A 13,604-nucleotide genomic window follows, 5' to 3' on the forward strand; every position below is an offset into this window, starting at 1 on the left:
CCTGTCTTGCCTATATATGTGATGAACCAAAATCTGCATGGCTTTTTCATCTTTTAGAAAATGGCTCGACTATTGTGATTGCCACTACTTTTTTATATATAGAAGTAATGGACAAATCAATGTACTACTTGTGATTTATCCCACTAAATAACTCTCCCTTATCACTGCAACTCTAGTAAAGTTTGCTGTTATAACGATTAAGTAAGTGCTACTTCTTCTATTTTAAAATTTTTTTGTAATTGAATTATTGAAGTTGATTAATTATGGCAACTTGAAACCCCACACACAAAATAAAATACAAATTGTGGCGATTTTACTAACTCCACGAGTCAATTAGAAAGAATTGTTTAAAAAAATGAGGATCTAATTATTCAAAAGTAATTAATTAAAATTTATTCTATTTAACTACTTTAAAACAATGAATTGCCAAGCTCCTTAAAAGTTTGTTAACAAATTCAAAATACATTAACTTTTAATAAGTTGTCAAGATACTCCTCGTACAATATAAAACTTTAAAAATACTTTCACTATACATGCATGGATGTCCAATAATGAAATTGATTGTGACAGCGAGTTTCTAATCAAATAGTTAAATGTCCAGTGATTTATATATATGCCATGTGTCAAATGCTGGCTCAAAATTTGAAGATATTAAAAATTAACTCCAAGAAAAGGTTAAAATATCATTCACAGCTAAAGGCAAAACTTACAGTTCAGCCAATAAATAATTAATACGATGTGGAGAGAAAAAGAGAGTTAGCCTTAGTGCTTGAAAGGGACTCTGCAATCCAATTATAGAGCACTACTATATCACGATTCCTCACCAACTTTTTATTAAAATGATTAATTTTCCCCACTAGTGCTTTTCTTTTCTTTTCTTTTAGTTAAAATGCTGCCTTTAATTTTCTTCATGGCCACTTTAATAAAACTACCAACAAAGTGTAATAAGTTTTTGTTCATATTTGAATTAAATGTGTTAAGGTCAGGTATATATAATGCATGTCTACGCAAAGAGAACCCTACATAATTTACATAATGATTAATTAATTTAAATTCTCTATATAATATTTAGAAGAGTAATTATATTGTATCATTTGAAATTTCTCACACCTAATATTCAGCTATCACATGTGATTTTTTTTTTATCTGTAAAAATTTTACAATAATTTCATATATCATATTTAATCAAATTGAGTTATACCTCATTGACACCCATTACATGTGATTAATCACATATAAGAAATACTAGTATAACTTAAGAGATAAATATATACATATATATGCTTGATTTTATCTCACAAATGATTAAGAGTGAATAAATATGTATATATAATTATCGGTTTGTACTTGTAGCATTGATGATTAAATACGAACGAAATTAAAAGTAGTTAATAAGGTGAATTATTTCTGCAAAAAAAAAAGTCATGAAATTATTGAAATATTTAATAACAATTATTTTTGTCTCATAAGTGATTAAGAGTAGATATATGTAGTTGTATATCATTATCAATCTATAATTCTGAGTTGTGATACTAATAATTAAATATACTTCTTTCGTTTCAAAACAAACGTCATATTTGGAGGAAAAAACATCGCAAATTAAGTGTTATATTATTTTTTAATGTAATATTAATTACTTTTTTTATTAATAATATTAATAAGCATCTCTTTAATTTTCAATATAATAGTTTTTTTTGTTACATTTTCAATGCAATATTAATAATAAGATTAATTATATAAAATTATTTTTTATCTATTTAAATTATTAGTTTTTTTAATGTATGTAAAATAACCTAGAATTAAAGACACTTATTTTGGAAGGAAAGAAATATCTCACAAGTAGTTAACAATGATTAAATATTTGATTGAATGTTGGGTGAATAATTCCAGCAAGACAATGATAAATTTTTCTATTTAAATTAATTATGGTTTAGTGATGTACGAATTGACCATTAATAAATTAAATTTCCTGTCTTTGTATTATCAATGAGATCATTTTTTGTTATTTTACTTCTTACTTGCAGTGTTTTCATCGTAGAAGTTTTGTCGAGCTGTCTTATTTTTGTTAACCGATCATATAGCAAATGATTAATTAACTAATGATGCCAATGCTTATTTATCATCTAAAAAATCATGCACATAAATTTTTCTTAATTATTTTTTGTATAATTAATTGCTTTTATATTTAAAATAAATATTAATTGAAATTTGTTGAAGCATAAAAAGAAGAGCTCTAAAAATAGAAAACTCTTCTATTTCTTAAAATTTAAGGGTTAATTACTTTAATCTTTATTTTTTTAAAACAATATTTGTCTTTTACTTTATAAAATGTCACTTAATTTAATTTTTTTAGTACAAAACAATAATAGAAAATCAAGTAGAAATGGATTAAAATAAATAAAAACTTTAAAGTTTAGTATTGAAATGATTTGACGCTTACAATCTCAATAATTAAAATAGGAATTCATTCAATCTAAAAATGAAAAAAGAAGATAATATTAACTGTGTTAGTAGCGTTGTGTTTTTTCCACATATTTGTTAAAAATTAGTGTGTGTGTTTTTTTTTAAACACAGTAATATATAATATATACTTTTCAACTGCAATATCACAGGCATTGATTATTGATGCATATCACTTAATGTCTTAATTCACACAAGGAGTACGAATAATTAATTCTTCTACGACTAAATTTATTGTTCAACAAATCAAACTTCATGTATTATCGATCTCTAAGATGTCTTTGTTCTTTAGTTTTATTTTCAATTCCGATCGAGTAGAACATATAACCGTCTTTGTTAAATTAATGGTTTACGCGCGACAAGGTGATATTTCACCAGCTTTATTAATGATGATAGTTTTCTTTTTTTACATAATTAACGATGATATAGTTAAATAAAAGAAAATAAGTATATCACCCAAAAAAAAAGAAAAAAAAAGGGCAAAGCTTCAGTTTTCTCCACACTTTAACTTATTTTATAAAGTAAATTTTGTATGGATTAAATATGTTTAGAGTCTCACAGTGTTCGCTCTTAATTCTTAAAAAAAATAATCTTATATATATGAAAATATGCCACACGTTATCCCTATTTTAGAACTCTGAGCGTTAAAAAAAAGAAGATAATTTTCTACGAAGACAAGAATCGCATATAACATATTTTCATAAACGAGAAATAAAAAAGAGATGATTTATTTATTTGACTGCAATGATGATTTGTTTTAAAAAAACTAAAGAAGTAAAGATAAATAATAAGATATTTATAAAAACTAAAAACACATTTAACCCATTTTATATTTTATAGCATTACTATCTATCATTTTCAAAATTTACAATTACCTTCACTCTGTTGACGTAAGCAAAGTGACGTGAAACTTGCTGTAAATTTTAAATTAACATTTCAAAATGTAAATATCTTTATTTAATTAAATTAGAAAATTAATGTTAAATTAATTTAGTGCTTATTTGGAAACTATATATTTTTGTTATCATTAATTGGGTCTCTTTGGCTTGGTTTCACTTCATGCCTTTGTGAGGTGAAGTAGTTTTTGAAACTCCTAATTTTATTTATAAATATTGATCCTTCAAAAAGTTTTCATGGACTCACTCTCTTCCTCAACTTTTTCTTCTTCCTTTTCCTCTGAGTTTACAATAAAAAGAAACCTTGGTAGTTCCAACCATTGTTGAGAGGAGCTTGTTATATATGAGAGGCTTGCCTATAATGCGAATAAGTCATTTAGAACAGTATCATCACACATCTCAAACTAATTTCATTTATGGTTATTTGATTCGTGAATACAAGAAATGAATTGTACATGTAATTTAATTAATAGCTCGTGATCATTCAAGTATGTGGGTTCGCAGTTTATTCAGGATCATCATCATGGACAACAACACCAGCAATATCTTCTCTATAACAATTAACATCGATTAGTTACATTACCGAAAGCAAATATATATAATTAGGTTAAATAAAATAGAGTAATTAATTAATAAACATAACTGATTTGTATTTATTGGTTAGGAATAGACGGATGCTGATTCTAATTCTAACAAATTAAATGTGCGCGCAGCAAATAGTAAACAAATTAACTACAATGTTTAATTTTCGTGTTTGTCTCCCCATTAAATTAGCAAAAAGTTTATTTATGAGAAATATCAGATATACTACTACGTTAGTGAATTCAAATAAAGAGACTTAATTAATTAAATGCACCTACACTACTTACGTATACTTTGTTTTAAGTTTTTAACTGTACACTTCAATTTAATTACGAGTTATTATAAGCTTGTATATATAAATATTGAAGCAGAAACAGTGGAACCAGCAGAACCACCCTCATAATGCAGAGAGACCAATTCAGAGACAAGAAAATAAGACTGATCAAAAGGGCTAACAAAGAGCCAATTTGCAATCTACCAACCCTAAAAAGCTGTACCTCTTTAATTTCTGTACTTAACGACCCCATGGCCAGGGATATAACGTTTTCTTGCTTTATTCTTCATTTTATCGGAGAAAAAGCAGAGGTAGTAAATGCAAAGTTTTTATTGAGAGCCATAAAAATTTCCTAACAAGCACATAGACAACTCCCTTTTGTTTCCTGTGACCTTTCTTCCCCTCTTTTTGTTACTTACTACCATCATCAATAATGATAGCATAACAAATCTAAACATCTCACATCATAATAATGGATGAAATTTACTCTCACTTATTATCAAATGGGAAAGCCAATATACAGAAAAAACAAACAAACTAGGTGACGAAAATACAAAGCTATGTACAAGCTGCATCTCTCCATCTTAAACTATGATATAATTAAGAAGAAATAAATATTAATCGGTGTCCTAAAGACATTAATTAAATAAATTAAAGTAAAAATATTTTTATTGAAAAGCTAAAATTATGTTATTCATAATCTTTTGTTCGCCCTCTTATCATTTATAAAATAAATATTTAATTTTCTCTTTTAATTCCTTAATTAGGGCACACTGGTTAACAAGATCTTAGAAAATTAAACAATATACATCAAACTCTTGTTAATTCACACCTCAACCATAGATCGATGCGCAAACTCCGTGCAAATAATTAACTCTCACAATGTGACTTTTTTTTTTTTACTTGACAAAAGATTGTGAAAAACATGAAGAAGGTGCTGTCACAAAAATAAAAAGAGGGTTGCAATGAGTTTAAGTGACAAATCAAATAACTCGTGTAAGTAGTAAGAAAACATGCGTATAAGGTAATGATAAAAGAGAAATTATTACATGATCCAATACCACATCACAATCTATGATCCTAATAGTTTTCAACTGATATATATATATATATATAATCAAGTATTAGTAAATTTTTCTAGTGAATTCAAAAACTGACTATATATATAGCAGGTAAAAACACGTGATAGTTCGAAACCATACAAGAATAGTTTATGGATAACAAAAGGTGACAATATTTTCTCATCTGTCCCATAAGTTATAACGGTAGGGTGACTCAATAGCAGCCATCTTCTGCTGCAAGTCGAGGTCCTTATAGAACCTCTTGATAAACTCCTCAGCCGCAACGTCAACCTGGTTGTCCCCACCTTCCTCGTCCTTCAAAGGGAAGGGTGAGTCCGTGATTCTCAGTTTTCTCCCAATTGGACTCTTTCCGAACCCGGGTAACGGAGAAGCAGTAGCGACCTTGTTGTTGTTGTTGTTGTTGAGTATTTCGAGCACTTTCTGAACGGTGGAAACGTCGTCGTCGTAGTGGCGGTGGCGGCGGCGGTGGTGCTTATTGGTGCTGCGTTTGATGACGTGGAAGAGCGCGGGGCTGTTGCTGCAGCTGAACTCGTAGTCGCGCGGGTAATAAACGGCGTCGTCGTCGTTTTGGGAGCGGTGGAGGTGGAGCGTGAGGATGGTGTTGGCTATGGCCTTTGTGGCGGCGAGCTTGCCGCGTTTGAGCAACAAGTTGAGGTTGAAGTCAGCGGCGAGTTTGCTCTTTCTCAACATCAGGAACACTATGCGTCCTATGTTCCATAGCTTCCTTGCCACTATTTGCTTTGGGCTTGCTTCCATTTCCATTGTTTGAGGGAGTGTATTTACTAATTGGAGTGGTAGTGTTAGCAATGATGATTGGTGAGTGACTGGGACTTTGTTGTTGTTATCTATGGGAGAGAGAGAGAGAGAGTGGGGGTGTGGAGGTATATAAAGGGGTACAAGCAGATAAGTATCTCTATGTATTAAGAAAGTGGTTATTATAATACTAGATAGTGTTTGGGATATTATAATATAAACTTAAAAAAGTACCACTTTCCTTAAGAGCGCGTGCTTGCTTGGACTATTATGTATTGTTTTGTTGATTGAGAGGGAAAAGAGTTGCATTACACATTTAGTTAAAATGATGTTATAATTAAGGACCAAGAGAGGAGTAGATGAAAAATATTCATCAATTTGATTAATAATTATTTTTTTTTATCATAAATTCCCATCTATAAGATTGAAATATAAGATCCTAATTATAAGGTGTTTGTTTTTGTGTTGCAGAAGTTGTTAAGAATAGTTCCACATCGAGTAATTCATGAACATGATAAGTGTTTATATAGCTAGATAGATCATCCCCTTATGAATTGATTTTTAAGGTGACCTTTCACATATTAAACTAATAATTTTTCTAAACACAAATTAAACAAAGATGTATGTATGTATCAACTCAAAGGAGGTTGGAATTCACGAGCCCTAAGAGGGTTGGGCAAGCAAATGAATGATAGGGTTGTTTTGTATGCTTTTGCTTTACATGGAAGTTGGATTGGAATTTACTAGAAGGTCTCCATGATGGGAACTAATAATAGAAGACTTGTTAGTTCCCAACGGTTAGCATTTGCCGTAGAGACTAAGTTTGTCATAATAACACAACACAACCACATAATCTTTGCCGTCTAATATTGTGATTTCTGTAACATGGTATGCGTGTGTTGACCATAGTCAATTTTCAGACACGTACTATTGAAATAAATTATTCCTCTATTAAAATAAAGAGTTTTTGAAGATGTTAGTTGACCCCTGAAAGAAAAAGAAAGAAGTGTAAATATGATAGGTGACATAATTTGATAGAAAAAAAAATAAAGAGAACATTAGGTTATCAATTGAGTTTTGGAATTTATGATTCTCAAATTATATGTGATTTTTATTTGAGTTCGTAACACTCTTTGTTTCCGTAAAACAGAGATAAGATTGTTTTGTCACTAAAAAATATAAATAGATATTATTGAAATGTTTTAAAACAAATATTAACCCCTTTAATAATCAATAATCAACAAACAAATAAAAATTTCCCCCTCTTAATAGGCGCGGAGGTGTACGTATATTGTCCACACTTGCTATTCTTGTCGAGCCTACTCAATCGTCGAAAGTTCGAACTGTACAAGCAAAACAGTACACCTTTAAACAAGGTTCTGAATTTCTGATAGATGAATTGGGTTAGGTTGTATTAAATTTTATCAAATGAGAAATTTTGATAAGTTGTTTGCATTGATTACTTTTTTTCTCTCTGTTTTGCTATTTCAGACCTAAGAAGACAGGATTAAATTTGATTTTGTAACCCTTCAATAAGTATTTTCGGGTGCTGAACGTGTTTTTGGAAAATATATTTAATTTCATGGCATATTTTATTATTCACCAAAATATGTTTTCATATTAAAAATTTTGTCTAAAAACACAATTTTGTAAAAATAAGACTTGGACTATTTTTACAAACTCAATTTATAAACTTAAATTTAATAAAAACTTAAGTTTTAAAACTTTAATCTAGACATGGTGTTCTTGGTTAAGTAAGTTTTTCTATATATATATCCATCATTTGCAATTTGTTAACCTTTAATTTGGGCTCCTTTATTTGCTTAGGTAATTGTTTAATATTAATTATGCCTATATTTCACAAAACATTTTAATTAGATTTTAGTTTTTTTGTCAAAAAACTTATTTATTTATTCGATAAATAATATTTTTTAGCAACTTTATTAGTAATTTTTAATATATTTTGAAATCCTACCAGAAGTAGAATTTTTCAAGACACTAGTTTCTGATTTTTAACTTTTTATATTTTTTTATTTTATTATCAATATATTTATTCAATTTTTAATTATTTTTTTAAATAAATCATAATTTTATTATTTTTCTGTCATTTTATATTTTTTAATTACTTCAACAAATAATTATATTAAACACTTATAATTTAATAAACTAATTGACTTATAACTTTTAGTTATCGACTAGTTTTTTTACTTTTAACTAATTTTTTAATTTTTAATTAACTTTTCAGTTAATTTTATCAAATATAACCTAGTTACCCACCACAGTTCATTTTAATGGAATGACATTACCCCTAAATGCAATGAGCTTATGATAACATCTTTGCGTTCTTCATTTTGTTGCTATAGGTTTCAATCAAAATTAGACTATGACCGAAACAATGCCATTTGAGATTAGAAAAAAATTTGATATGCCACACATCTCTCCAACTTTGTTTAGGGATTGCTTAAATTAGATGCTCTTCAATAGTGTCTACTCTAGGAACTTCATTCTGCTTGATCAGGTGAACCTATAGCCAACGAAACAACAATCTTGCAAATCACAAGCATTAATGGTTGAATTTTATATATATATATATATATATATATATATATATATATATATATATATATATATATATATATATATTGGCATGAAGTCGATCAATAGTAAAAGTAATTTCACATTAAAATATATAAGTGAGGGACAACCCTCACCCATTGAACTAACTTTTAGGACCGAGTTAGACCCCAATTTTCTACTTGGTATTAGAGCCAGTTTTGATCTTGGGACCATGCTTTCGTTAGTTCTAGCTTTGTGGTGACAAACACCAACCATTTGTTGTTTACGCCCTGAGTCCAGGAAGTGCTTGGCGTGAGGGAAATAATTAAAGTCTCACATCGACTAAAAGTAATCCCACATTAAAATATATAAGTGAGGGACAACCTTTACCTTTTGAATTAACTTTTAGAGTTGAGTTAGGTCCCAATTTTCTACTAAGAGAATTGGAATGAGTGATTGTGTGAGTGTCAATGATAACATGGGTGTTTTATGTGGAACAGCACATGATGATTGGAAGAGATGATGGTGGTTGTTACGGTGGAGTATATATATGGAAGAAGATGGGTTTGCAAGTGGAGAGTGAGGACAAGGAGTGGTGGATTCCATGAATTTTAATTTTCTTTATTTTATATTTGCTGATAGGACCAATCATTAATGAAGGACACATATATTAGTTAGCTTGAAAATGTTTTTAATGTTATTTTGATTAAAAATTCATTGAAATTATTAATTTGATATCACTTCACATTTTTTTTATCAATATCAAATTATACATCCTTACTTAACCAACTAAACTACATTACACATTTATTAACATAATTACTATGACAATGTCTTACAATTTTAAGGAAACAAAAAGATATTTTACTCTTATCTCAAAAACAAAATATTTCAGTCTTAATTAAATACTGGATAAAAAATATTGTAATTATTCAAGAATGACCGTTGCTTCTTTCAAATTTTCTATGGTACAGATCAGGATGGTAGTACTACTACTAATAAGACTCCAAATAAAACTTTCTGCCTTCCTTGCTCAACCACAACCATAGAGCCATTCTCTCTTTTCTCTTTTCCAAATTGAAAGTGTTGTTTTATCATATATGGTACATAGAATGGCCACTCTGGTCCTCAATTCGTTAAACTCCACACATTTAAGAGGAGAAAGTACGCCCTACTAAGACAACACATGCATCTCGCTTTCCATGCCCAACAATACGACCACAATTACAGTATGCGATTTAAAGTTATGATAAAAAAAATTGTTAACATAAAGTTTTATTTTTTAAATCAATGTCTAATGTATACTAATTAGCATTTGTCTCGCTGCTCAACTTCTCTATATTGCTATTACCTAAAGCTCAGTTGGTGGGTCAAAATAATACATTATGGACGAGAATTAACGAGGTGATGAAAGAAGAAAGAATGAAAAGAAAATGGTTTTTCCTTAATGGAAAGTTGAAAAACTTTAGAGAAAGAGACACATTCATATTTTAACCCTGGCATATCATCACAAGGTAGACAATTAGTAATAGACCATTGCTTAATTCTCTCATCAAAATGATTAATTAAACTTGCCAATTGTCAAGCATACATGACTAGTTAAAAATATTCAGATATTTTCTCCTAAATTATTGGTTGTCTCCTAAATCTTGTCATTGAAGGAAGTCTTTTAATTGTAATGCATCTACTTTTCAGGACTTTTTCTAAATAGAATGCTTTACACTTAAGTTTTTATGGTGGCCTCAGTTTATAATTTATCGGCCTTCTGTAATTGTTTGCCATTTGGCTGGCTCATGCATCTGCCACGAAAAAATTGGTGCTTATCTGAAAAAAAAAGAAAAGATTGGAACATTTTTATCTGATAATATAATATAAATTATAAAAGAGTATGCGTGGTCCAGAGATAAAACCTAAGTTTCCCAGTGACGCTAACACAGGAACACTTGAAGACCCAAACAAGAACAGTCAGAGTTATGAGGATCTAGATTTGGTGTTGCGTTCCCATATCTGGTGCTGCATTCCTAGATCTTGTGTTGCGAAAACCCAAATGGGGGGTTTTGTTAATGGTTTCGAGGGTTGGTTTTAGGTTACAATTTCGAGTTTTGAGATTTGCTTTTGTTGACTTTGTTTGATGAATGATTCTGTGGATGTGGATAGTGACGGATTTTAATTACAATATGTTATATTAATTAATTTAAAATTTAAAAGTTATCAGAATATTAACATTTTAAATAAAAAATAAAATAAAATAAAAACAAAATTTTTAAAACTTAATATAATAAAACAGAATAATCATAAAACAATGAAAAAAAAGTGAGCCTACATCGATAATTTAAACCATTCATTTATAGTTAATAAATCTAATTCATCTCTACGATAAAATTTTTTTCTAATTCATTTATTTTAAAAAATAAAAAAATGAATTGGATTGTTGTAAATAATAATTGTTAATAATTTCTGTTTTTATTAGATTATTTCATTATTAAAAATCCATTAAGTTGTTCTTTTTAGTTTGTTATATATATATATATATATATATATATATATATATATATATATATTCTAATAAAAGCTTATTTCTTCTTGTTTATGCTTTCCCATTAGAGTAATTATATAGATCCTATTACGAAGCAAGCTTAGAAGAGAGTTGAGTTAATTTATTTATTTATTTAATTTAGGGTATGTTTGATTTGCTAAAAAATAACAGAATGGACAACACAAAAATAATTGTCTAACGCTTGATTTAAAGAATGAATGAGGGATAATACGAAATAAAAAAATGATAGATTAGACCGTATCTAAAAATCTATAATTCACTAAATCCGTATAACTTTTTGTCCAATATCTAATAAAAGTAAAAATATAATGTTATCTCTATTTTTTAACTTTTCATTATCACACATTTTTTCTTTTTCTATATGGGTTTCCTTCTCTAAACCTCTCTCTCCAAGCATCGTACCTTGGTGGTCGCCGGCGAGGACCATATGGATTGTTGTTGTTTTCTTTTTACTTATTATTTATTTCTTTTCATTATTAATTTATTCAAATGTTCTCATTATTATCTTCCTCCTTCTTGTTATATTTTTTTTCTTTTGGCCAATTTCGACGAGGCTGCATCACGTCGTCGTGTCGCCACCGCCATCATTGTGACCTCGTGATAGCCTTGCATCGCCAAACCCTTTGCCTGGTGGCGTCATGGACCACGCATCTTCTGTGGAAGTGTTTCTCCTTTATTGTGTTGCTAAGGTGCTGCTAATGCACCTAGTATTTTATAATAAAATTTACATTATTTTATCACGTACATAGACACATCAAATAAAATACAATACAAAATTACTTGTATTGTACATTGACTACCACCAAAACAATTTATAGTATAAAAAGTTATCATACGATTCAGTTATTTGTCCAGTAATATTTTATTTATCCTGTATTTTTAGCAGATTAAACACACCCTTAATGAGTGGAAATGATTATATCAAGTTTTGTTATCATTTATCAATAAGGATGAAGAATCCTAATAATATTCTCCTCTTTTTTTATAACAAAAATCTATTAAAAAAAACTATAGCTAAGTGAGTAAAAATAATAATTACATTAAGTTATTTATAGGAATGATAAATACTAACAATATCTTTTTTATACTCTTTTATTAATATTCTTCATTATTGGATAAATTATATTAAAAATTTATCAATTTCAGTAAATTTTATTTCTAAATAAGAAGATAAAATAATAAGTAATAATCAATTATCTAGATGTGACTAACTTTTAACTAGTTATATTGGCTTTAAACTAAATCAAACAAAACCATAAATTATTTTTATATTTTAATCTGCATTGCGGGCACCCCTAGTAACAATGTGTGATAAGATGATATTGTAAATTTTACATGACAATATATAATGAAATGATAAGGTAAATTTTACCGTGCAGTGTAATTGTGCATTTCAATTTAATCAAATTCTTAAATAAATATTTGTTCAGCGTTTTTTCTTTCTTTCTTGCAGCCATGTTTTCAAATAGTAGGTAAGGCCGACCCCCTTATACTGGGCTCTATAAGCCCAACAGATAAACGTTTTCTAGGATTTTCTTGCTGCACTCAACATTTTTTTCAATACACCATTAATAAGAATTAGAAGGAAAAACCAAAAATACTCTTACATATAACTCTTACAAATTGATAATCCTTATGAGATTTATGGATTATATGGATCCGTAAGAGGCTTATGGATTACGGATTATCAAATCGTAAGTCCCATGACACATATTATATTAAAAATATATTTTACAAAATAATTTAAAATTAATGACATATGCAGGTCTCAAATCTATAGTTTTTGTGTTATTAACAAGACATTCTAACCAACTGAGCTAATAGATTAATTATGTTAAAAAATTTGATATATATATCACTAAAATTTCTAATGTATACTTAATACACATATAAGTTTACATAATAAATTTTGTAACAATTAATTTTAATCTAATAATATTTTTTTATATATACAAATTTTAAATATAAATTTTACATATAGATTTAATAAAAATGTATATATGTAAAAAAATACATTATTAGATCAAAATTAATTGTTACAAAATTTATTATGTAAACTTATATGTGTATTAAATATATATTAAAAATTTTAGTGTTATATATATCAACCTTAATTATTTTTTAATATAATTGATCTATTAGCTCAGTTGATTAGAATGTCATTTTGTAATATTGTTCTTTTGAATATAACTATTAATATATATTTTAAGATATATTTCAATATTAATTAAAATTTACTAGAAATTACAAAAAATATATAAATAGTAAGACTCATAAATTTTTAGTTGTAAAAAAATTTCAATTAATAATAAATTTTTTATTAAAAGAGTGTACAACATGCATGATTTATTTTTATATTGAAGTAAACATATATAGAATTTGGAAGAAGAGACCTATAAACCAAGAGATGCCATAGGCACTAAGGATATTTTGAGATAATGTGG

General features: G+C 28.0%; 1 protein-coding gene across 1 annotated transcript; it reads right to left on the reverse strand.

Annotated features, from left to right (window-relative positions):
- Nucleotides 1-5,213: 5,213 nt before the first annotated feature.
- Nucleotides 5,214-6,332, reverse strand: LOC100802495 (uncharacterized). Its single transcript, XM_003516766.5, has one exon. The coding sequence runs from the start codon at nt 6,054-6,056 to the stop codon at nt 5,454-5,456; it is 603 nt and encodes a 200-aa protein (XP_003516814.1). The 5' UTR covers nt 6,057-6,332; the 3' UTR covers nt 5,214-5,453.
- Nucleotides 6,333-13,604: the final 7,272 nt, after the last annotated feature.

The sequence above is a fragment of the Glycine max genome, chromosome 1 (assembly GCF_000004515.6).
Source record: "Glycine max cultivar Williams 82 chromosome 1, Glycine_max_v4.0, whole genome shotgun sequence".
Lineage (NCBI taxonomy): Eukaryota > Viridiplantae > Streptophyta > Magnoliopsida > Fabales > Fabaceae > Glycine > Glycine max.

What these genes read in the sequence shown, in the direction of transcription:
- LOC100802495 (XM_003516766.5), bottom strand. Translation starts at nt 6,056, where the DNA reads ATGGAAATGGAAGCAAGCCCAAAGCAAATAGTGGCAAGGAAGCTATGG.